This window comes from Canis lupus, chromosome 9 (assembly GCF_003254725.2).
Source record: "Canis lupus dingo isolate Sandy chromosome 9, ASM325472v2, whole genome shotgun sequence".
Taxonomy (NCBI): domain Eukaryota; kingdom Metazoa; phylum Chordata; class Mammalia; order Carnivora; family Canidae; genus Canis; species Canis lupus.
Window position 1 is genome coordinate 57,206,689 of NC_064251.1, and position 23,295 is coordinate 57,229,983.

The window sequence follows — 23,295 nt, forward strand, 5'->3', positions numbered from 1 at the left end:
AGGCACAGTGGATGGCAACAGTCCCAAAAGGGGAACAAAAAGGAAAAAGAACACTTTGAGTGCTCATCAGACTCAAATAACTCATGGCCATCTAGCAGTAAGCCACCAAGTTTGCTTACATGGGATTGAATAGTTCAGATGGGTCTATGCAGGGGAAGAGAAAAACAAAGTTTTTCTTACCAATTGCATAAGGAGCCTGGTTCCAACAGAACTGGAAATCTGACGCAGAGGGTTGAACCAAAAAAGAGCCCCCGTTAAATGGGCAAACCTTTTTATAGATGCAACTGTCTGCAACAAAACAATAGCAACTCATTTTTTTGTTAGAGACAATGCTTAGAGCTGGTCATTAGAAAAATGAAAAAACAGGCAACCGAAATAGTGTCCTATCTGCTAGGTCTTCATACATCGCTGGTACTAACTGCCATGATGCCAGGTTCTCAGCCAAGAGGCAGTCACAGCCACTGTGATGGAACTACAACAAGCATTCACAGCTGCCATCTTGGAAGGATTTACTATGTGTCAGGCACTTGAGCTTTCAAAACATCAGCTTATTTAATCTGAATAACCTTCTGAAGTAGGTGCCATTATTAAGCTCATTTTACAGATGAGAAAGTTGAGGCCAGGAGAGGTGAAGCAGCTTGTCCAAAGTCTCACAAATACCACACAGGGGGTGGGGTAGAGTGGGGTTTGAACACAGGTGTGTCTGGCTGCAGAGAAGACTGGACATTTGATGGAGCTCCCCCAGATGGGAGGCGTTCCTGCAAGGTAGATCATGCTCTGAGCCTTACTCAGCAGGACAAGTGTGGTAGATACTGAATACTCCCTGCCACGCTCTTATCCCCCAACATTTTATTAGGAAAACTGTGTCGGGCAGCCCCAGTGGCTCAGCGGTTTAGTGCTGCCTTAAGCCCAGAGCCTGATCGTGGAGACCCAGGATTGAGTCCCATGTCTGACTCCTTGCATGGATGGAGCCTGCTTCTCCCTCTGCCTATGTTTCTGCCCGCCCCCCCTCTCTGTATGTGTCTCTCATGAATAAATAAATAATCTTTAAAAAAAAAAGGGGGGGGACTGTGTCACCTTGGGGAACACGAGCCAGAATTAGATTAAGGCTGGGCTGAAGAGCTGCCCTGTTCGTGGCCTGCTCTGAGTGCTAAACTAAGTCCAGGTGATCCAGATCCTCTCCAAATGAGATGGTCCATATGGATGCAAAAGCTCTTTTTATTCCAGAAGTCCAGCATGTTTTAGCCATACAATTTTATGCTTAATTACTCTTAAAAACAGATATAACTTATATACCATAATTTTACAGAGATATAACTTATATACCATAAAATTCATCTCTAAGTGTACAATTCACTGTATCTGAGTAAATTTACAGAGTTGTATGGTGTCACAGTCTAATTTTATCATCTTTTCATGAACCTAAAAAGAAACCTCATGCCCGTTAGGCACTCACTCCCATCCCTGTTTAGAACAGAAAGCTGTGCCTCCCCCCGCCCCCCACCACCAGGGGAGGAGAGGCTGTAAAAGCCAGGCTGCTGGTCAGGGCCTGCACAGGGGCAAGCAGAAGGCCCTCCTGGCAGCTGCTATGGCCCATGAGGCTCCCATCTGGTCAGGTCTGTTTGGAGCAGCCTGCCATTGGCGTTTAGGAACTCCTTTTCATGTGACCACTAGGCTTGCAAAGCAATTGTCTCATATAGTTTAACTAACAGAGTCCTTAGGAGAGGAAAAATGAATCAAAGTCAGCGGTGTCTTGTTTTTGCTCCGGTGGACTCACTAGGGGAGAAAAAGCTACCTTCAGCCTCAGCTGAAGTGTTGCTCCCAGAGAGGACAGCGGTTCAGGAAGAGTGGCCCCTCCCTGCTGCGCCTTCTGCTCTGGCCTGAGGCTCTGCAGCTCTGAGTGTGGGTGTGGCTGGTTCCCCCCTCCTCCAGCCCCTCTGGCCCACCACAGCCCACAAGCACGCTGGCTTCTTCCACCTTCTAGAAAGCAACTGCTCTTCCTCCTCTGTGACCTCTCTTCCTCCTTTACTGAACCCTCCCCTTCTCTTTCCCCCTAACACAAAATTTTCTGGAAGGCTGGTCTGAACTCCCATCTCTACTTCCTCTTGCATTCTCTCATCCCATGCAGTGGCATTTGCTCTGGCTACTTCCCAGGGATAGTTGTGCTCTCATCAAGGTGTCCTGAGGACCTTTACCTCCTGCTCCAGGACTACTGCTCCCTAATGAAACTGCTGTCTTTGGGGAGATTTCCTTCCCTGTGGTAGCTCTTCGGTCCCCTCCCCATTCCCCACGACTCTGAGTGGCACTGACCTGCTAATAGCTCCCAAAGAGGCCCTCCCACAGGCACTCTCCTCTGAGCCTCCAGTGTCTCCACTAGCATATCTGGGAGGCACTGACCTGTCCAGACTCAGCTCTTGATATTCCCCCCAACTCAAATCAGCTCTTCTTAAAGTTTCCCACATCTCGATACATGGTAGTCTCCATTCTTCTGGTTGCTCAAGTCCCAAAAGGCAGCCTCCTTTCTCTCCTCCTGGCACACACCATGTTAGATTCATGAGCCCACAATCTTGGTACTCATACTTTGAAACCTCTAGAGTCTGACCATGTCTCAGCACCGCCAGTGCTATGTGCTGCTACAAACTCTCTCATCACACGTGTGCTGGCACCTGGTAAGTGAACCGCCTTATCCACTTCCGCTTCTGTGATGTTCTCCACACAGCGGCCCGAGCGGCCTGTGTTCCTTTTCATACCTAGGTCTGATCCTGTTACCCCTTTGCTCAAAATCCTCCAGCTGCTCACCAGCAACAAGGCCCTCCCTGAATCTGGTCCTCTTTATTTTTTTAATTTTATTTTTTAAAATAAAATTTTAAATTTTATTTATTCATTCCTGAGAGACACACAGAGAGAGGCAGAGACATAGGCAGAGGGAGAAGCAGGATCTCTGTGGGGAGCCCAATGTGGGACTTGATTCAAGGACCCCAGGATCACGATCTGAGCCGAAGGCAGATGCTCAACCACTGAGCCACCCAGGTGTCCCAAATCTGCTCCTCTTTAGATAACATTTTCATCCACTCACACCCACACTCACGCTCACGCTGCTTTTGGCCAAACTGGTCATCTTGGGGTCACCTTGAAATACTAGAATGTTCCCTCCTCAAGGTCTGTGTAAAGACCACACCCTTTCTTGACTCAGGGTCTTCTCTCTGAGCATCCCTGTCTGGGGAGGTCTTTCCTTCCCACCTCCCCTAAATGGAGACCTGCCCTCTCCACCCCTGCCCGACTCCAGCCCCTCTCCCTGCTTTATGTCCAAAGCACATACCACCATTCACCATAGTAGGTATTTTTCTTAGTTATCCTGTTAATTGTCTCTCTGCCCCCTTTGAAATGTACACTCTAAGTAGCAGGGATTTGTGTTTTACTCACAGCCAAAACGTTAGGTGCTCAGTAAATCTTTGTAGAATGAGTGAACTACTCTTTCCTCCCCCTCCAGGAAGGACACACAGCAGTGATGTGATCTTCAAGCCCAGCCTGGGTCCCTTACACACACCTCCTCTCTACCTCAACTCCCACCGGGGGAACAGCAGACTGCTGGTGGGTTTGAGGGGGTCTGGGTTGGAGGAGACCTGAGCTCATGGAGCACAGAACATGCTGGATGGCAGGGGATGGTGGGTATGTGCCTGTCCCAGAGCAGAGCTGCCCACCTGAACAACGGTCACTTGGGCAAGGATGAGGTGACCCAGACTGCATTTCCAAGGCTCCTTCCTTCCCTTTCCAGTTGAATAAGCTCCAGAAACTCCAGTATGACCCCAGAGAAGTAGAGGGCCCTCCCTCCCAATAACTTATAGTGGTGGTTTCTGCACCTGAGGACAAGGGGCTCTAAATCAGACTGAACTGGCTTAGAAAAGTAATCAAAGCATAGAGCTCAGAGCTGTGAAGCATGTTCACAGTTAAAAGTGCTGGAGTCCACACCCGGCTCTCCCCTAATCTATGAGCTCACTGCAGTCCCTGGCAGCGCCTTTCACTGCTGTGTCTCCAGAATCTAACATGTGCCTGGCACAGAGAAGATCGTCTGCTGGGGTTTAGAAAGCGCAGCCTGAATGAGGGAGCTGCAGTGAGGGGTTAGGATTCTAAAATGTCTTGGTACAGGAAGGAGCTAAGAGTCCATGACCTTCATCCCTTGACCTTCCCCATCCAGCTGGTGGGAGCAGGGTGGCAGATACTACTTCTAATTTTAAAACAAATTTCTCTGAAGAAAAATTCCTTTCTGCATGTAGAAGAGTCTATGGAGGTTACAGAACAAACTGGATTCTGATTAATGCTCTGATGAATCTGGAATAAAAGGAGGAAAAAAATCTTGCCATGCCTGGCAATGTGTTATGGGCTTTACAAGTATAATCCTGTTTAATCGTCACAGCAGACATGAGAGGTAGGTTGTGTATTCTTTATTCACCTGGAAGTTAAGACTTAGGTTAAACGTGGTCGTGCTGAGAATAAATGGTACTTATGTGAGCATTTTTAGTTTCCTTGTGTGATTATCTTTAAAACACCATTTGCAAACAGAGTTCATCTTAGTACTGAAATTTATTATTTGCATTAAAGGCGAATCATTGTTGTATGCTGAGGTCACGGCCAAATTTTCTTTCTTTCTTTCTTTTTTTTTTTTAAGATTTTATTTATTTATGCATGAGAGACATATATAGAGAGAGGCAGAGGGAGAAGCAGGCTCCATGCAGGGAGCCCGACGTGGGACTCGATCCCCGGTCTCCAGGATCCCACCCTGGGCTGAAGGTGGCGCTAAACCGCTGAGCCACCGGGGCTGCCCAAATTTTCTTTCTTTTTGTAAGTGAAGATTGACTCTGCTATTCAAGATAGAGATTAATTACAAGAAAATAAGATCCTCAATATATTAAACTATTTATACTTTCTCCCTGAAATTTATCTTGCAAATACATTTTTCTCAAAAACATATAACTAGAAGTTCTAATTTCTTTTTTTTTTTTGAAGTTCTAATTTCTATTATAAAATATTTTCATCTTTACCATACCTGAGATAAAAGTCTCTATGGAAGTCTCAGTTTATAAAAGTTGTTTTTATTTTGTTTTGTTTTTAATAGCAATAGAAAGGAAATGGGCGCCTGGGTGGCTCAGTGGGTTAAGTGTCTGCCTTCGGCTCAGGTCATGATCCCCAGAGTTAGGCTCCCTGCTCAGCGGAGAGCCTGCTTCTCCTTCTCCCCTCCTACCCCTGCTCATGCTCTCTCTCGCTCTGCCATCTCTCTGTCAAATAAACAAATAAAATCTTTAAAAGAAGGAAATAGAAAGGAAACTGATAAAAATCAGGTATCAGGGGGAGGGGGTACCAAGATCATTCTACAGCCCCTTACTGACAAGGGCCTTCACACCACAGGCATCTGGATGGAAACAGGCAAATGCAACAAGCACTGTGTATGTGGGGGGGGGGGTAGGGGGAGAGTGGGGGCAATGAGTTACAGAAATGACCTGGAGGATGGTGGAAAAACCCAGCTGGTTATTGTCTGGGGTTGTTCACTGGGGACCACCAGCCTGCTGGAAGAAGGAGGGAGATGAAAACTGAAAACCAGATTCCTGACCCAGAGAAACTGAAGGAAGTGGCATAGTTTGGGGAGGACGGAGGCAGGTCTGGGAACCTCTGGGATTCCCGAAGCCTTGACCCACATGGCATCTAAACACACAGAGCTTACCTTCTGACAGCTTGGGGCGTCTAGGAAAACAGACACAGCAATCTCATCTTGAGATTGAAACCAGAGCCTGAAGCCAGGAGACCAGCAAAGCCAGGGCACGTGGAACTCCCTGGGGATCTGTGAGCCAGCAAGGCTGCTTGAATCACACCTGGCATAGTGCTGGGTCACTTCAGCCTGCAGGCGGAATGCTGCCTATCTGCCGATTCCATGAGCTTCCAGTTTGGTACAGAGAGAATGTCAGCCACGTTTGTTTCCATGTTCCCTTTTCAGTTTGGGACTAATCACCCCATTCTAATAGCCTGCTCTATCCTTCTGTTCTTATCTTCTCTCCCACCTAAAGTCCTTTCCATCTTTTCAAGCAGTTAAAAGAAAAAAAAATCTACATCAGTTTTTAAAGCATTCTGCAACAAATTTTTCTCCTAGATTTTTCAATAAAGTGGAAAGACAACATGTGAAAGAGATGAGATAAAAAGATCTTAAAGAAGTGGGCCCCCTGTTGCACTGGGCCCTATAATCTGGGAGCCAGGGCAGCAGAAGCAGCCTGGCCGAGCTGTGGGGCCCAGGAATCCCGCTGGAGCTGGGCAGCAAGCTCTGTTCCTGCTGCCTTGCCTGTTGGACCCCTTACCATCTTGCGTCTCGAAAGATGATTTTTACCAAATTTCTCTGCTGGTAATTAGCTCTTCCATACTTATTAATCAAAGATTAATCAAAGCATTAGCCACATGTGTATTGAAATTGATACAATCCTAGGCTGAAAGAATATGTTTTTTTGTTTTAGTTACCCTGGGCAGGCTTATCCAGGAAAATACCTCACTACTCTTAGCTTTTAAAGGATCCTTTTATTGTAGTATAATATTAGCTTTTGAAATACTGAAAATCCTTGAAGATCCTCTTTGTTGTTTGTGTGTGTGTATTTTTTAAAGCTATTTATTTGAGAGAGGGGGCGAAGCATACTCTCTGCTGAGCACAGAGCCTGATGCAGGGCTCGATCCCAGGACCCTGAGATCATGACCTGAGCCAAAGGCAGTCACTTGACTGATTGAGCCATCCAGGTGCCTCTAAAGACCTTCTTTGATACATTTGATCTGGCCTATCTTCCCTAAACCCGTCCTGCCACTGGCCCCAAGCCAAACCATGTGAAGCTCGATATGCCAAGTTTAGGCTGATTTTATTAACATCTGGGAAACAGCAAACAGTAGAATAACCGTGGTTAAAATTTGGGGTGCTGGAGTCAAGAGGGCCCCAAATGTGAACCATAAGTCTGCTGCTTTTTCGCTGTGTGATCCCAAGAAAGGTAGTTCACCTCTCTAGGCCTCGGGGGCCTTATCTCCAAACCTCAGGTAATAACAGTACCTGAGAATTCAATGAAACAGTCACTGGAGTCTACTGAGCACAGTGCCTGGCACATGGTAAGGGCTCCTTAAATGGAAGCCACTGTCAGCATCCCATACCCTAGAGACAGTGCCACAGGCAGGCCCATCTCACCAGGGCTGGGAGATCCAGGTTTGGAATGCTATTTTTAGATGCTCCCCAGAATGCAATTAAGGTCACAGGAACAAGGCACCAGGTAAATCTAGGGTTGGTTCCCTTTAAATTGCCCAGGAAAAGAGCAGTTAATTTTAGCAACTTACAGTTGTAACACAAGAGCAGCCCGGCTTCTCCATCTTCGTACACATCAATAGCTGCCACAAAATTAACCTGCAATGATAATGGCAATGGTGGGTGGGCAGGCTGGACACGACACTGTTGAAAGACTTTCTCAAGTTCAAGGCTTTGGTGGGGTGGTGGTGGGGGATGGGGCCTGGCTTTCTGTAAACTCAGGTGCTATGGGGTCACTTCGCCTTAGGTGGCCATGATTACAATGCACAGAACTGTCTCCCCTTCCTTTCCCCACTGGGACTTTGTCACCATCATTTCTACCTGTGGAAGAGCTCTTGGGGGATGGGCATCTTCACCCTGTTAACAGGACTCCTGTTTGGGTGGTGTGTCCTGGTTCCCAAAGCTTCCTCACAGGGGTAGTTCAGTTCACTCGCACATCAATCCTGGGAGTGGTGGTATTTTTCCCACTTCACAGATGAGGGAAGTGGGGCTCCGAGAGAGGAAGGCAGTGAGTAAGTGCTGCAGCCAAGGCTTGAACCTACTTTTCCCACTTTCACACTTAGCTAGGCTTCCTCCTGCCTCAAAACCACTGTGTCAGGTCTTCACTTCTATTCTCTTGCTCTCTTGCACTTGGAGGGAGGCAGCACACCACAGACAGGGCATCAGAAGGCTTAGTTCTGTTTTCTGTTCTTACTTCCAGGCAGACTCGTCTTCCTGGGCAGCGGGGTCTGGTTTGAGAAGACAGCGCACAACCTGGTAATGTTCTAGGTCCCCCTGGAGTTTCAAACCCCAGCCCTCTACACATTTCCTGCTCCTTTCACTCCCTCACTTGCCTTCACCCATAGTCTGCAACCCCCTCCATGATTAGGGGTCTGTCCTCTTTGGGTTCGACAAAGATTTCCTTCTCCCCCAAACTGAAGTCCTTTGGCCAATGCTCATCTCTGCCCAGCTCTCCTGTAGAACTGGCATAATGACAATAGATCTGCAGGACCTTAACCAGAACTCCATAAGACGAGGCCAAGTTTCGAGAAGAGCCAGACCACTGCCCAGTCAGCACTATTATCATCTTCCTCTCACATGTGACTAGTTTCCTCCTGAACCTCGTTTTTGTGAGCAGAGCTAGCCCTAAAGTCTCAGGCAACCCTCCCCTCTCCCAAGCCTAGCACCCTCCTCTTCAGGAGCTCTCAGGTGAGACCTCTGTGGGCCTGCTGCCACCCCAGGCGAGGTCTGACCTCTCTGGGCAGGAGCAAGGGCCTGCCCTCCCTCAGCTCATCTCTCCAGCCCCTTCCAGGGTGGATGCTGCCCAGGCCCACCTGGGCCCCGCTGATGGACCTTCTGCTTCCAGCCCTCCGCTTTACGGCTGTCACCATCGCTGTGCTGAACCCCTGCTGACCCCCTGCCAGGGCCTCTGCCTCAGCTCTGGCTTCCCTCAGATGGATCTCCTGGCCCCTCCTGTGCGTCATCATTTGACACTATACTACTAAGTGCCACTCAGCATGCAGAAATGAATAAGGCAGGGTTCTGCCCCCAAGAAAACACCAGAAAAGCATATAAATACATAAAACAAGGTACAATGAGGCAAATTCCCCAAACAAGGACTGTGGGTTCTTTAGAGGGGGTGGCAGACTGTGAGGCTCAGAGGTCAAATGCCAACTCTGGGAGCAGATAGACTTGAGGATGAAATACCAGATAATTCCTCCCCTGCTATATATCATACGCCTCTATTTTACTCATCTGCATAGTGGGTGTTGCTATCTGACGTTCACTTATTTGTCTATTAGATTCCTCTCCCCATTAGAACATAAGCTTTGTGAAGCAGAGGCCTCCTCTGTGCTATTCACTGCTACGTGCTCAGCATGGGGGCTGGCTCTGGCTCGTGGCAGGAGCAGAATGAATCCTCAGTGAATGCATGACTGAACAAAGGAAATCCTAGCTCTGTCACTTCAGAGGTGTGTGCCCTTAGGCCACCCATTCAACCTTGCAGAGCCTCAGTTTCTCCATCTGTAAAAGGAGACATCTACCCTTGCGGGGGCCAAGGAGTCAATGAGGCCACTTACGGAAGCATCTAGGACAGGACCTGCTACCTGGTAAATGCTCCGTAATGTCAGCTGACAGCAAGACCCGGCTGTGGGCCTGGCACCAACGGGAGGGCACTTGACATGAGGGAGCAGCCTGTGAGCCCTCTGATACCCAAAGGGAACCTTCCTGTCCTCACCATTCTGACTTAGAATAATTTCCTCCTTAGGTGTCCCAGGGACTTGTCATTGGATGGCACTTATTCCAGCCTGAGGGGGTAGAGGAGAGGCCAGGTGCTACTGGCTTTGTAGCCTGGACTTTTGGTGGTCTATCCTCATCATGCCTTGGGACATGGCTGTGGAGGCCACAGCATACTGGGGTTCAGGGCACAGCCTTCTGAGTCAGATAGCCTGGCTTCAAGTCCTATCTCTGCTATTTACTAGCTGCATGGTTTTGGGTAAATAAATGCTCCTCCTGAGTCTCAGTTTCCTTTGCTGCAAAAATGGGGAAGTCAATAGTACATTCCCCACAGCTGTTGGGTAGATTTCATGAGATGGTTCTTATGACGTGCACGGGGCCAGACACAGAAGTGACCATTCAGTGGTGGCCGTGTTTATTATAATTACAGATGGTTAACCAGAGCGGGAAAGGCAGGATGGGACAGCCTGTTGGCTTAGAAGCAGGGCCTGTATATGCGCTTGGGGTGGTGGCCATGACAGAGTAGAGGAAGTTCAGGCAGAACTGGACCAGGGTCCCAGCACGGTGGCAGCAGACACCAGGGAAGTCGCTGGCACATCGGAGGTCCAGCAGGGGCTCCCAGGACTGGTGGCAGAGCATGGCTGTGTGCAGAGATTGAGGCTGCAGGGCACGCAACGGCAGATCTCCGGCCACGGGGCTGGCACTCGGGGATACCACAACTTGGACTTAACCGGTTCCTCCTCTGGCATTCCCTAGCATTTTGTTCAGACCTCTTTTAGCACCTAGCACAGTGAGACCCATTTCATGCTCTGATGCCTGTGCGGGTCTTCCTGGAGTGAGGGCCTGGCGGGAACCAGTCTCTGAAACATTTCTTGACCAGGTGAGGACATCAAAACCAACTAGAAAGCTTTAAAAAATATATTCTGGGTTCTTGCTCCTAGAGATCCTCCTATAGTAGGTCTAAGGTAGGACACAGGTGTTAGTTGTTAATTTTTTATTTGATTAAAAAGTAGTTCATTTTATTGGCATTTAAAAATGATAAAAGTAACGTATGGTGGTTGTGAAAATTCAAAACAGGTATGTAACAAACCACATCTGCACCTCACCCTTCCTAGCCCCAGCTGAATGTGGAAGCCACTGCTAGGTCAGTGTCGACCTTCCCATGTGATCCTGGGGTGAGCTTTTCACTGAGACAAACTGGGTTCTGGGTAGATGGTCAAGATAGGGACTTGGGCCCAACTACTAAGCCAGAAACCTAGATCTCATTACCAGGCCTGCAGTTCCTTCTAGAGGAGACCTTTGTTTTGGGAAGGAGGCCAAGGCTGGCTGTTGGAGCTGGGGCAGTAGGTCACAATAGGCCTGTAAAATCAACTTGATGTTGACCTTCACATCGCTGCTTTGATGCCTTAAACACTTCCTCTCTTGACCTAGGGTTCTCTTAGACCCTCTGGTGGGTTGAAGGCTGCAATGGAAATTGAATGGGCTTGGCTAAGAAGAGATGAGGTATAGAGGTGGGAAACTAGGCCAGAAAATCCACATTGGTGCCATGCACAGAGCAGCAGGCAGTGAGAGTAACTTGAATGACCCTGAAATGCCCAATGACTTAGGGGAGGTTGGCCTCTCTCTCTCTCTTTCCTGCTTCCATTGCATCAGGGCCTGGGCTATAGGAACATCTTGGGAAAAAGCTAGCCCTGTGCCCAGACAGAAATGTTAGTCCATTTCTAACTGGCTATAGAAATCACTTTGTTCATTACCTTTTTCATTTCTCTAGGGTTTATCTTTCCAATCAGGCAGTAAATTCCTTGCAAAGATGAGTGGCTATGTCTAAGCATCCATGCCTGCTCAGTAAACACTCAGCAGCTGAGGATATACCAGAGGATGGAATGTATACACTGACCCACTTAGACCTAGGGAAGGGCTTAAAAAAAATTTTTTTTTTAAAGATTTCTCTTAGAGAAAAAAAAGCATATTTGGTTTTAAAAAGCATATTGATGAAAAGACAAAACATTTTTTAATTATTCCTGGTAACTTTTAGAAAGACAAAACACAGGAGTCACCCAAGAAAACTTTCTTTAACCTGGCTTTTCCTGGGCCTTCATTTATCTTATGAAGAAAAAAAAATCCACACTCTAATAAATTTATCAGGGTATTAAATATAAATAAATAATAACAATTGGCAGAAAAAGCATGAAGAAGTCTTAGGAAACTAGTTGCCAGGGAAAGGGTTGATTGAACAAAGACCTGCCAGGCCATGATTTTTCTACCTCTTTTGGCTGGGTCACATGGTTTTGGAAAGCGAGTACTTTTTGTTTTTTAAGATTTTACTCTACACCCACTGTAGGGCTTGAACTTACAAGCCCATGATTAAGAGTAGTATGCTCTTCTGACTGAGCCAGCCAGGTGCCCCCAAGAAGAGCAAAGAACTTTTAAAGCCAAATTGGGCCTCTCCTCCTCAGAAGTTGGCTGGAAGAGGTTATGGGTTCCCAGGTGCTGGGATGGAGGGGCAGTCTTTCTGGCTTTAAATTAGGAAGAGCTTCAGGACAGACTCGATCTACTAGGGCTATATTTGCATCACCTGGCAAGACTTAAAGCATATCGATTCCCACACACCCAGAAATTCTGATTTAATTGATCTGGGGTGGGGTCAGAGCACTCTTCTTTTTAAAGCTTTCAGGAAGTTATAGGGATCCCTGGGTGGCGCAGCGGTTTGGCGCCTGCCTTTGGCCCGGGGCGCGATCCTGGAGACCCGGGATCGAATCCCACGTCAGGCTCCCGGTGCATGGAGCTTGCTTCTCCCTCTGCATATGTCTCTGCCCCTCTCTCTCTCTCTCTGACTATCATAAAAGAAAAAAAAGGAAGTTATAGCCAGGGATGAGAAGCAATGTATACCGGTGGTTCTCAGACTTGTCCAAACGTAAGAATCATGGAGGATCATTCAAAAAATTCCAAAGCCCATGCCACACCGAAGACCAGCAAGATCTCTGGGGGTGGGACACAGTGGCAGTAGTTTCTAAAGCTCCTCAGATGACTCCAGTTGCAGACAAGTTTGGACATCACCAAATATGTGTGTATATATATATATGAGAAACAACAGATGATCTGTGATTGATAACTGTTGAAGACAAGGTCTCCTAATTATATTTAGATTTTCCTTTTTTTAAAAAAAATTTTCTGTTTCTTAAAATCTCTCATTTGGTATTAAGCCTTCTTAACACAGTAATTAGCAATTTTTTATGACTATTTGGGTAGGGCATGCCCTAATACAAGTTTCTTGTAAAGCACAATCAGAAAGAATTCTGCAGTCTTCTGGGCCTAGCTGAACAGGACTGGTGTAAGTCTGTATGTTTGGAAGTCTTTATCAGGAACCATGCTTTCTATGGGGGCAATATCCCCATTCTGTGGGGTCCCTGGTACCCAAGCCGGGGTGCTGGCTCAGACTGCACAAACCTCAAGTGGCTCCAGTGTTATCAGGCCTTGCCCTGCTTTGCAGTGATAAATGGCTGAAGAGCTCTTCCATCTGCGTGTCAGCATGCAGCAGCTCCAGTGACAGGCTGCTGGGTCTCAGGCTGGTGAGCTTGCTCACTGCCCCCGAGGGGCACCAATGTTCAGACCCCATCCCATCATCTTTAGCATCTTTAGCAAGGAGTGCAGCTGCAGGTGAGCCCCTGATTTCTTGCAAATCCTGGACATCCCTGCACTCCATCCCTGTACTCTGTGCAGCTCAGGCCAGAGGGAGATACTCCTTCTCTCTCCTCCTAGTGTCCCATCCCTTCCTCCATTACTAGGGGGCCTTTTTGGGGATGGACCCGGTGGGTGTGCCCACTCCAGCCACCCGGGCCCCAAGCTGTGAATTGGGCCAGGGAGAGGATGAGGCCCTTCTGGAGTGAATGACTATACAAATGTTCTCATTTCTTTAGTTACTCAGATTGAGTTTTTCGACCCTTCACTTCTCCTCTATGAGGAAGGACCAAATGGCAGGGAAGATCTGGAAAGGCTGAACGAGGTGATAGGGCAATTAGATTAGATGGAATCATTTTGATCTACAAGGTGACTCCATGGGGTGTAGCCTGAACAGGATATCACAGGTTACTGCTGTGGTAAACTGTACATGATTTTAAAGAAATCCTCATTATAGCACCATGGCGAGGTTAGAAGATGCATTCCTGGTGGTCTTGGCTCCCCCTCCACCTCCCACTGCCTGTCAACTCACTCTGCTGGCCTCCACATGGTGCAGCCGGAAGGCCTCCCCCGTGCTCTCATTAACCACATCGAACTGGTGTCGGTAAGCCACACAGATGAGATTGTCACTCTCTTCAGTTGGCCCATCGACTAAAGTCATCACCGCGGGAGAGTCGGACAGACAGATCTCCTGTGTGGTTGATGATGACAGGAGAGAAGGGGTCAGACGCCAAGCAGCCATTTTCATATCAACCCCTAACCCTGGCCCTCCGCCTGCCCACTCCCATCCAGTAGAGGGTCACCCCACAAGGCTCCTGCAGAGCCCTTTGCCAGCAGGGAAGGTGGAGACAGGGGAAAAGGGGGCGGGGATTGTGCCAGACACCCCCCCCTCCCACCACCTGTCCTCAAAACCCACACCTGGCCAAACCAATTCAACAGCATGATCCACATTAGCCCTCAGATAGTCTGGCCCTGTCCTGTGATTTGATGATAATAATCAAATGACAGCTGCTAACCTTGTTGAACACTTAACACAGTGCCAGGTACTGTCCTCCCTGGATCCTTATGAGATAGGTAAGGCTATTATTCTATTTTACAGATAAGGAGATTGAGGCCTCAAAGGTCACGTGACTTGCCTTTATTCACATAGTTTATACGTGGCAGAGCCAATATCTGTGCCCAGGAAATCTGATTTCCGAGCTGATACTCCACAGAAATGTACATGCTGTACATAAATAGTCATTAAGATGGCTAATTACAGTATTTAGGAGACTAACACCTAATTAGAGCAAAATTTTAACTTGTTTTAATGTCACAGTTATGGCTGTCTGTCCCTCAAAATTGGGTATCAGCAGAAATTGATACACATAATTTGAATTATGAGGCTTTAAATTTTGAGGCTTTAAATCTGGTAAAAATAATTGCTCAGCTCACCTACAGGTGAAGTGAGCCTTAGGAGTCAAATGTGTGACACGGTTCATACCTATGTACTAAAGTTTTTAAAAAGCAGTAAGAGATGGTAAGAGCAGGAATGGGCAATCATGGAGGCTTCCCTCACAAGGTTCCACCCTTAGTGGATCTGCAAATCCTACTGGCTAGGGCAGGCAAGGCAGCCTCCTCCAGCTCTCCAGCCACCAAAGCCATCATCATCTGTTGCTGGGATCCTGCATTGGCCTCTTAGTGGTCTCCTCCTTCCTGCTCATGGACGCCACCTACCCCCCCCCCCCCCCCCCCCCCGCCATGCTCTCCTCTGTCCAGGAGCCAGAAAGATCTTTTCAAAACATGCCACTTCTCTGCTTCAAACCTCCCAGTGGCTGCCCCCTCTCACTCAGAGTCAAAGCCAAAATCCTAGCAATGGCCTCCAGGTCTCTCCGACCTCTCTGCCTTGTCCCCTCAGCTCCAGCCGTTGTGGCCTCTTGACTATGCCTTGAACAGGGCCTCAGGTTCTTGACTGGCTGCTCCTTCTGCCTGGAGCACCCTTTCCCAGCTCCCCTCCTCATCTACTCCCATACTTTCCTTGCATCTCTGCTCAAAGGCCAATTTTCAGGGAGAGCTTCTGGGGAATCCTTTCTATAGTCCTCTGGGGAAACTGAGGCAGCAGTCGAGGGTTTCCCCAGCTGGGTACTGACCTGTGAGACAAGCTTAGTGGGTGATAGACCCTGGGAGGAACCAGAGAGTCGGCTTCTGGTCACCTTGGCTGGGAGAGAAGGGATCTGGAGAGCGGACCTACCCTGATATACTGGAATTCCTCCACAGGTGACTCTGACAGGGGACACAACAGGGAGATGCTGGCAACCCCGCCCAGCTTGTTGTGTTTCCTCGTGATCAAGAGCAATTTATTCCGGATGGCGACGACTATCCTCAGCTCCCTGCTGTGGTGAGTGTTAATGGCGTACAGGTGGCAGCCTGGGAAGGGATATAGATGATGCTGAGCACGTGACAGAAGCCTGGAGATGCCCAGGCCTCGATAACATGGCAACACCTAAGGACTCTGGAAATTAAGCATAACCCAGGGGTAGTACCTGAAAATGTTCCGGCCACCAGGCAAACAGAGATGTGGAATACAAGTTAGGTTGAGTTTCAGGAAAATTAAGGAAGCCATATTCCCTGTATTCCAGAGTTCGTGGTCTTAGTTTCAGGCCCACGACACCATATGAATTAAAGTGACAATGAGCAGAGTTCAAGGAACCAGAGGCTAAAAGTCCCTCTTCGCTGATTTGCGAACAGAACTCAACTTACCTTCAAAACTTGTCATGCAAGGCCTAGACTTTCCTTTAGCCCTCCATTGTTGGACTACCTTTCAGGCTTCTCTTAGGGAAACATTGACGCTACCTGGATGCTGCCTCCGAGCAAAAACCAAACCAATAAAATCAAATTCCCACGCATTTTTATTTCCAGTGAAATCTGGACAGTCTGAGAAAAAAAAAAAAGAATTGAACAGAACCCACCAAAATATGTAGACTCCAGTCACCTTTTGTTTTCTCCAGCTTGTTGTCCCTGCAATCACATTTGCTCTTCACAGGCTGTTTGCCCTCGACGGCCTTGTGCACAGCGCTGAGCCTGAAGACAAAGAGGCGGGCATCTTTCCCTGGTGAGATAAAGAAGGTGCAGGAGGAGATGGGTGGGAAGACCCCAAGAGTGGACTGTGCAGGAATGCTACAGAACTGAGTTGAGGTGTTCTAGAACTGGGAGGAAACCCCATACCACCTTTACCGAACATTGCCCTGAAGGATGTGCCCCCTTTCTCCTTGACTGTCCCCCCCCCTCAGAGAACAAAGGGCCACCTGGTGACACTGAGCACTGGCCACCCATGAGCCAGTAGCTGGCACAACCCAAGCAGTCAGACCACTGTGACCCTCACAGCCATAGAAGGCTACACACTTCCCATCCCCTTCCAGAGGACACCACCAGGAAGGGGACTATCACCTTTGTCTGCTCTGAGGATCAGAAGGTCCAGGGTCTCGAGCACATGCATCTGCTTCACTGGCAGGGTTTTGTCAAACACAGGCACTGATGGAAGGTCATCTGGAAGAGGAGACAAGGTTACAAGGACTATACCTAGCCCATGATTTCAGAACCTATAAAACGTGCCTATGAGTGGTCCTGGACTCCGGTTCTCTCTAGGCAAGGGAAGTCAGCTTCTAGAATGTGAGTTTAAACACATTCTCTCAGCTCAAGGAGAAGGACTGACATTCCTTCCTCTATATTGAAAGCAGAGCAGTGGGGCCTAAAACTATATTCTTCTCTTCAGTGCTCATCAAAGAAAAGGCAGCATCTCTCCATCCCAGTTTTTACTGGTGTTGTACTAAAGGACTAAACAGCCAGTTTTTTTTTTTTTTAAACAGCCAGTTTAATTATGTATTTCTCTTATGTATTTTCTTTCTCTTATGTATTTTCTTATTTTTATGTAATGTTTGAAATTGCATCACTTCTTAGCTTATTCTGCATCTCTCTCCAGAAAGCAAAGTTAAAATTTCCTTTTGTACTTAAATACGAACATACCCTATTCCCTGCCTATGTCCATATCAACAAGAGTTTACCGATACATTTTTAGTTTTTCTCCATAGAGGAGAATCTCCTTTTTAGACAAAAATTAAAGAGAAATGACCAAGTTGCCCAAATAACAGAAAAACACTAATTGTAATGGCAACGTTCAGGAAGAGGTCAAGCAAGTGGCTGATCAAAGACACTGCAATGATATGTAGGATTTGCTTTTAAGCTTACTGGGAACTTAAATTGCTAGCAAATATCTTGTTTCTGGGGGTCCCTAGGACAGAGAGGGCCAAAAGAAATATTAAGGCTCTTTCATGAGCAAAGGGTCTGTTCTGAGCTTGATGTAGAATTAGCACAAGGCAAAGAGGTCCTGGGACGGTGTAGACATTTCAGGCTGGATAAGTGGCTTATTCTTTATTGATATACTTCATCTGAATTTAGGTCTTCCAGTGCTCTGTTGTGAGTCTGGGTTTGTTTTTCTTTTCTTTTTTTTTTTTTTGGTAGCAATTTAGGTTCATGTGTCCCTGAGGGTCTTAGATTTTCTAGAAATCTGTCTGTTTGGGAGTTCATTCTTCCCTGTTTGGTGCCCAGGAGAGAGCAGAGCTTTCGTTGTTGGGATGGGGTTCATAACAGCTTCTGGGGGTGGTAGGGGGGCCTTTCCTGCTCCTTGCAGGCCAGTAGGGGCTCTGGATTTGTCCAAGCACAGAGCCTGCTAAGCTTTTATTAGACAGAGGGCTTGCTCCAGCTCCCCTACATTATCGCAGCAAATGTAAATTCTATGATAGCCCATCAAACCACTTTCCTTCCCCCTCTACCCCAGGCCTTCATAAAAGTAACTGAATCTCAGGTATTGTGCTTCTGCTGGGGGCAGACCTGAGTTTTCAAAACACAGGATGATCATCAGTCCAATACCCACCATCATGTCTGACTAAATAACTATGATTATCCCATTTTTAAAAGTATTTATTTGAGAAAGAGAGAGGGAGTGTGTGTGCACACAAATGGGAGGAGGGGCAGAGGGAGAGAGAGAGAGAAAGCAGACTCCATGCTGAGCAGGCAGCCCAACGCGGGGCTTGATCTCATGACCCTGAGATCATGGACCTAAGCTGGAACCAACAGTCGGATACTTAACTGACTGAGCCACCCAGGAACCCTGGTTATTTCATTTTGTAAACAGCAGCTAACGTACATGGAGGGCATCCTGCATGCCAGGCCTCAGTGCTAAGTGCTTCACATGTTATTCACTGAAATGCCCCAATGACCCTCTTAGGTAGGAACTTCTAATATTCCCATTTAACAGATGAGGACCTGGGGCTCAGAAGTGCTAATAACCTGTCCAGGGCCACATCTTAAACATGTGAAACCCAGGTCTGTATGGGTACAAAGCCTGTACTCTTAGCCTATAAGCAGCACCGCATCCCCGTGGACCGAGGGGCCAGCACACAAGCAACAGTACTGTAAGAAATTCATAAACAACAGAAGCGCTTCATTTGACATTTAAGACAGAGGGATACTGTGTAGCAGCCCACCTGTGTACAGAATAAATTAGCATTTATTCTCCATCAAATCTTTCTCAGGTGGCTGAACAGGTTTATTCGTAGCACAGACAGGGGGAGGAAGCAAGGATCTGAGAAAGTGACACGTGACTTAATGACTCTTCTGTAGCAATGTTTTCCTTCTTGTAATCTTTTTATGAAGCAGTGATTTTTTAGAGCTGGCTTTTCTATTACTGCAAACCTAAAACAAATGGTTGTGGCATCTTTTATCAACATTCAGTCTCCCTTCAAAGTAGCTTTTGCTACACTTAGAATATAAAGGACCTCGAGTTTTAATAATGACCTTGGCAGAAGCAGACTCTCAAGGGGGTAGGTCTAATGAAATTAAGCAGACACTAATGGGATAGAGTGGAACCTGGCCTTAAAGGAAATGGAGAGATTCACTCATAGAAATGATTCATAATGTGATTAAGTATCGACAAGAGAAAGGTAAACAAAGAAATAACAAGAACATTATGGCTTGAAAGCATAGGGAGGAATACAAAGAAAGCCTTAAGGGTTATTCTCTTCTTACAAAAGCAAAAAGGGTAGCTGTGCTGCATATCCAGGGAGTGAAAACAATAATATGAGAAATAAATCTGAGCTCCTGGTGGGTGTATATGGCTACCATCTGTGTAAGACCACTTCCCTCAAGTTCGAAGAAAAGAATTTCCTGGCACATCACAGGAATCCTTATATTTAATACCTCCATTAAGTTTTGTATCCAAAAAGATGAACATTTCAGAAGGGGATGTGGAAATCTTGGTTTGGATTTTACATTTTAAAAAACGGAAGCAACTCAAATAGAATGTTGTTGCTGTGGTTTTTGTTGTTTTTGTTTTGTTGTTGCTGTGATTTTCAGGCAAGCCTTACAAGTAGCCCTTATAAAGCATATTTTCTCCTTTCTAAAAAGAACAAACAGGTAGAATATAACTTTCTTTCGATCAACACATTTCTCATAATTACTTGCTCAGGACTGTATTTTGGAAACCTGTGTTAAGGTAAAGACAGTAACATTGGTAGAGTTTAATAAAATGTAGCTGGCTTAGTGGAAAGAGCGCTGGACTAGGAATCACCTCTGGGTTCCAGTTCCAGATGTGCCAGTAACCAGCTGTGTGATCCTGGGCAAGTCACATCATTTCTTCATGTATAAAACGAGGACATGAGACTGAACATCTAAAGTCTGTTTTTTTTTTTTTTTTTTTTTTTTTTTTAAGATTTTATTTATTGATTGATGAGAGACACAGAGAGAAAGAAAGAGGCAGAGACACAGGCAGAGGGAGAAGCAGGCTCCATGCAGGGAGCCCGATGTGGGACTCGATCCCGGGGCTCCAGGATCATGCTCCTGGCTGAAGGTGGCGCTAAACCTCTGAGCCACCGGGGCTGCCCAAGTCTGTTGTTTTTTAAAGTAAGTTATTTTATTTTGTTGCACCTCTGATAAAAATCTATGGATTTTGTTACCTTTTTAGCATGTTCACAGGGATAGATGTCAGAAATACAGTAACTGTTTACTAAATTACTGCTACATGCCAGACACTGACGTAGGCACTTCACATGGGTATTTTAACCTCCATAATCCCTTCCTGGAGTTTTGATCATCATTCCCATTTTGTTTATTTTATTAATTTTCATTATTGGAAACTAGTTTTCAGCTGCTTAAGAAATTCCCCCCACTTCAGAGAAATCTGCAGTGCACAGAGGTTAAGTTGTCTTTAAGATCGCAAAGATTCTCTAATTGTTTGGTGGTTTCTAAAATTAAATATTTAATTTAAATTCTCAGCTTATAAATTTTAGATTATCTGCCTTTTAGTAAATGAGTAAATTAATTATATATACAATTATATGTTGTGCGTATATATATATATATATATATATAAAAAACATACATTGAAACATACATTTAAAGTAACAAATGAAGTCAGAAATAAGTCCATTATAAAGTCTGGCTTTCTTTTTTCCCCACAGAAGGCATCTACTTCCCCTTCCCAAGGGCCCAGCACGTACCCAGTACTTAGGAAACATACTGACAGGGTCATAGGAGGGAGTGAAGGTCGTGAGTGAAGGCCAAGGATGGGAAGATGTAGCCATTTTAGGCCATTATGTCACTCTCAGTGGCAGTGTTCAGGAATCTCATAGAATATCAGTACCTGAGACTGGGCAGCCTGCTTCTGTGTTGTGGAGGGTGTGCCCTTGGAGGACACTGCCTCTATGCCTATGGCTCCCTCTGAAGCCCCAGGAGATGACATGCTACTGGTGTCTAGCCCCTTTAACATTCACTGGGAGTCTGGAAAAATCCAAAGGGGCCTCCTGCTGGAAGGCACCACCCAGTCCTTTAGTCTAAATGAAATCTCTATCTGAAGTAAAACTCTCTCTACAGCATTCTCCCCAAGGGTATGTCCCACTGGTGGCTGATCTGCAGTGACAGGAACTGACCACCTTCCCAGTTGCATCTCGTTGTCAAAAAGTTTGATTTTATATAAATATGAAATCTGTCTTCCTGTCGAATCTTGCTATTTCTACAGCTAACAAAATTGGTTTATCTAAGATTTTCATTATTTATTTTGGACACCAAATACTTTTTGAATCAGAAACCTTAAAAAAAAAAAAAAAAAGCTTTGAGAGAGGGCATGTCCCTGAGATAGGAGCTCCAAATAACAAGAGCGTCTTGTTGATTTAAGGTAAAATATTAGAATGATAAGTATTGGCCAAAAGGAGATTCTTTTGCAGGTCATTTTGAGGTCCACAGGCTAACCAGATTTGGGGAAGGCATGAACTTGTCATGCACGACTCACTCTCCAGCTTGCTTGTGCATATCCTGAAAAGAAGGGGTTAATTTTGTAAGGAAAGGAAACTGCTAACCTCATTGGTGATGACACCTTTATCTACAGGGAATTGACTGGCAGTCACCCATCTCAGAAGTCCTACAAGTTACACAGACAAAGACATTTGAAGGAGCAGCTACTCACTAACCATCCACTAGCAAGACGCCAGCATCAGTGGAAACCAGCAGGGCCTGGCCCCAGGGATCCGCACACACAGCTTCATGGGGGAAATTACTGCAGAAACACTGGGGCTCCCAGGGCTGCAAGACAGCAGAAGCATTGGAAAATAAATTTACCAGAAGGAATGTTCCAGGGTCCCTCGGATGGAAATGTATTGGTACACTGCTTGAGACCACAGCTCAGGTACCTGCTGAACCCAGGGAGCTAAATAGGCTCTGCACTCAGTTACCTTTCTTATCTTATTTTATTTTTTATTTTTTTATTCATAGAGATAGAGAGAGAGAGAGGCAGAGACACAGGCAGAGGGAGAAGCAGGCATCATACAGAGAGCCTGACATGGGACTGGATCCAGGGTCTCCAGGATCACGCCCTGGGCTGCAGGCGGCGCTAAACCGCTGAGCCACTGGGGCTGCCCACCTTTCTTATCTTTTAAAAAAATATTTTAAGTCGTCTCTATACCCAATGTGGGGCTCGAACTCACAACCCCGAGACTGAGTCGCATGCTCCACCGACTAAGCTAGCTGGACACTCATTAGTTACCTTTCTTAAATGTCTCCTTTCAAAACATGTGCAGTAGGGAAGGAGGGAAGTCACATGTTTCTGGCACCATGAGCTGTCTCCATATGTAATAATCTTCCTTGGGGACAATTGAAGCATTGGTAACCTCTTCTAAGCAAACATTTTCCTTAATACATGAAGTTGAACCAATTGCTCCCTATTTTTTGGAGCATTCACATGAACTGATAGGAAGACCCATATAATTCTACAAAAGAAGTCAGATTTCTATGCTGCTGATTCAATAAAATGATTAAGTTATACACAGTGCAAGAAGTTGATGTTGCTTTAATGTGAAAATTGCTGGTTGACCCAGTTAGGGCTACAAAATCTTAAAGGAAAAAACAACACGTTTGTAAGAATATGGAAAGTGCTGCCTGAAACCCACTCACGTTCCCCACATGACGTATTCATACCGTGCAAACTCTTCCCCTTTGTCTCATGCTTGGTTACAACATCAGGGTGAGGCCTCCCTTACAGCTGCTCCAGAACTGCATGGGGATGCCTGGAGCCAACGGGCTTGGCCTCAAAGGACAAAGAGGTTTTTGGAGCTTGGAGCTTCTCAAGGACAGGTGAAAGTTTTACATTTGCCCGTTTACTCTCAATCACACACTCCTTGGGGATGGTACAAGACTCCATGTGTGCATGTTGGGGTGTGTGTATGTGTGCATGTACTGGGTGAGCACATGTGTGCATACTGAAAGTAGAAGTGGTGGTGGTGAGGTCACCTTCAAAGACGTCATTTGGGATGAGAGTAAATACTGTGTGTATTACTGCTCTTAGAAAAGTACACTGTCCCTTTAAGAAACTCACAAGTCTCAAACTGAATCTTCTAATTGCTAAGATGAGGCTCAGGCCCTTCTGAAAGATCACACAAAGAATGTGAAGACATTTTACAACCTGGAAAGGTCTACACAAGTGCAGGCCATTAATTGGAATGGTATTTCCCTAAGAAGATGTCTGGAAATTCTGACTTTGTGACTTTGAGCAGGAGGACATGAAA

At 46.3% G+C, this 23,295-nt stretch overlaps 1 protein-coding gene and 1 long non-coding RNA gene across 5 annotated transcripts in view; one reads left to right on the top strand and one right to left on the bottom strand.

Moving 5' to 3' along the window:
• GARNL3 (GTPase activating Rap/RanGAP domain like 3) overlaps nt 1–23,295 on the bottom strand; it is a 146,532-nt gene that overhangs the window by 8,175 nt on the left and 115,062 nt on the right. For all 4 annotated transcript variants that reach the window (XM_025475197.3, XM_025475196.3, XM_025475202.3 and 1 more), the window contains 7 exons: nt 21,706–21,817; nt 16,634–16,732; nt 16,179–16,295; nt 15,438–15,613; nt 13,740–13,898; nt 7,348–7,414; nt 181–288 (listed from right to left, as the gene is read on the bottom strand). In XM_025475197.3, coding sequence (XP_025330982.1) covers nt 181–288; nt 7,348–7,414; nt 13,740–13,898; nt 15,438–15,613; nt 16,179–16,295; nt 16,634–16,732; nt 21,706–21,817 — 838 coding nt within the window. The remainder of the gene's footprint in view (nt 1–180; nt 289–7,347; nt 7,415–13,739; nt 13,899–15,437; nt 15,614–16,178; nt 16,296–16,633; nt 16,733–21,705; nt 21,818–23,295) is intronic.
• On the top strand, nt 1,324–22,555 carry LOC112677236 (uncharacterized). The gene is made up of 4 exons (XR_003146938.3): nt 1,324–4,426; nt 8,016–8,071; nt 15,464–15,584; nt 21,624–22,555. It is a non-coding gene; the product is annotated as an uncharacterized LOC112677236 (long non-coding RNA).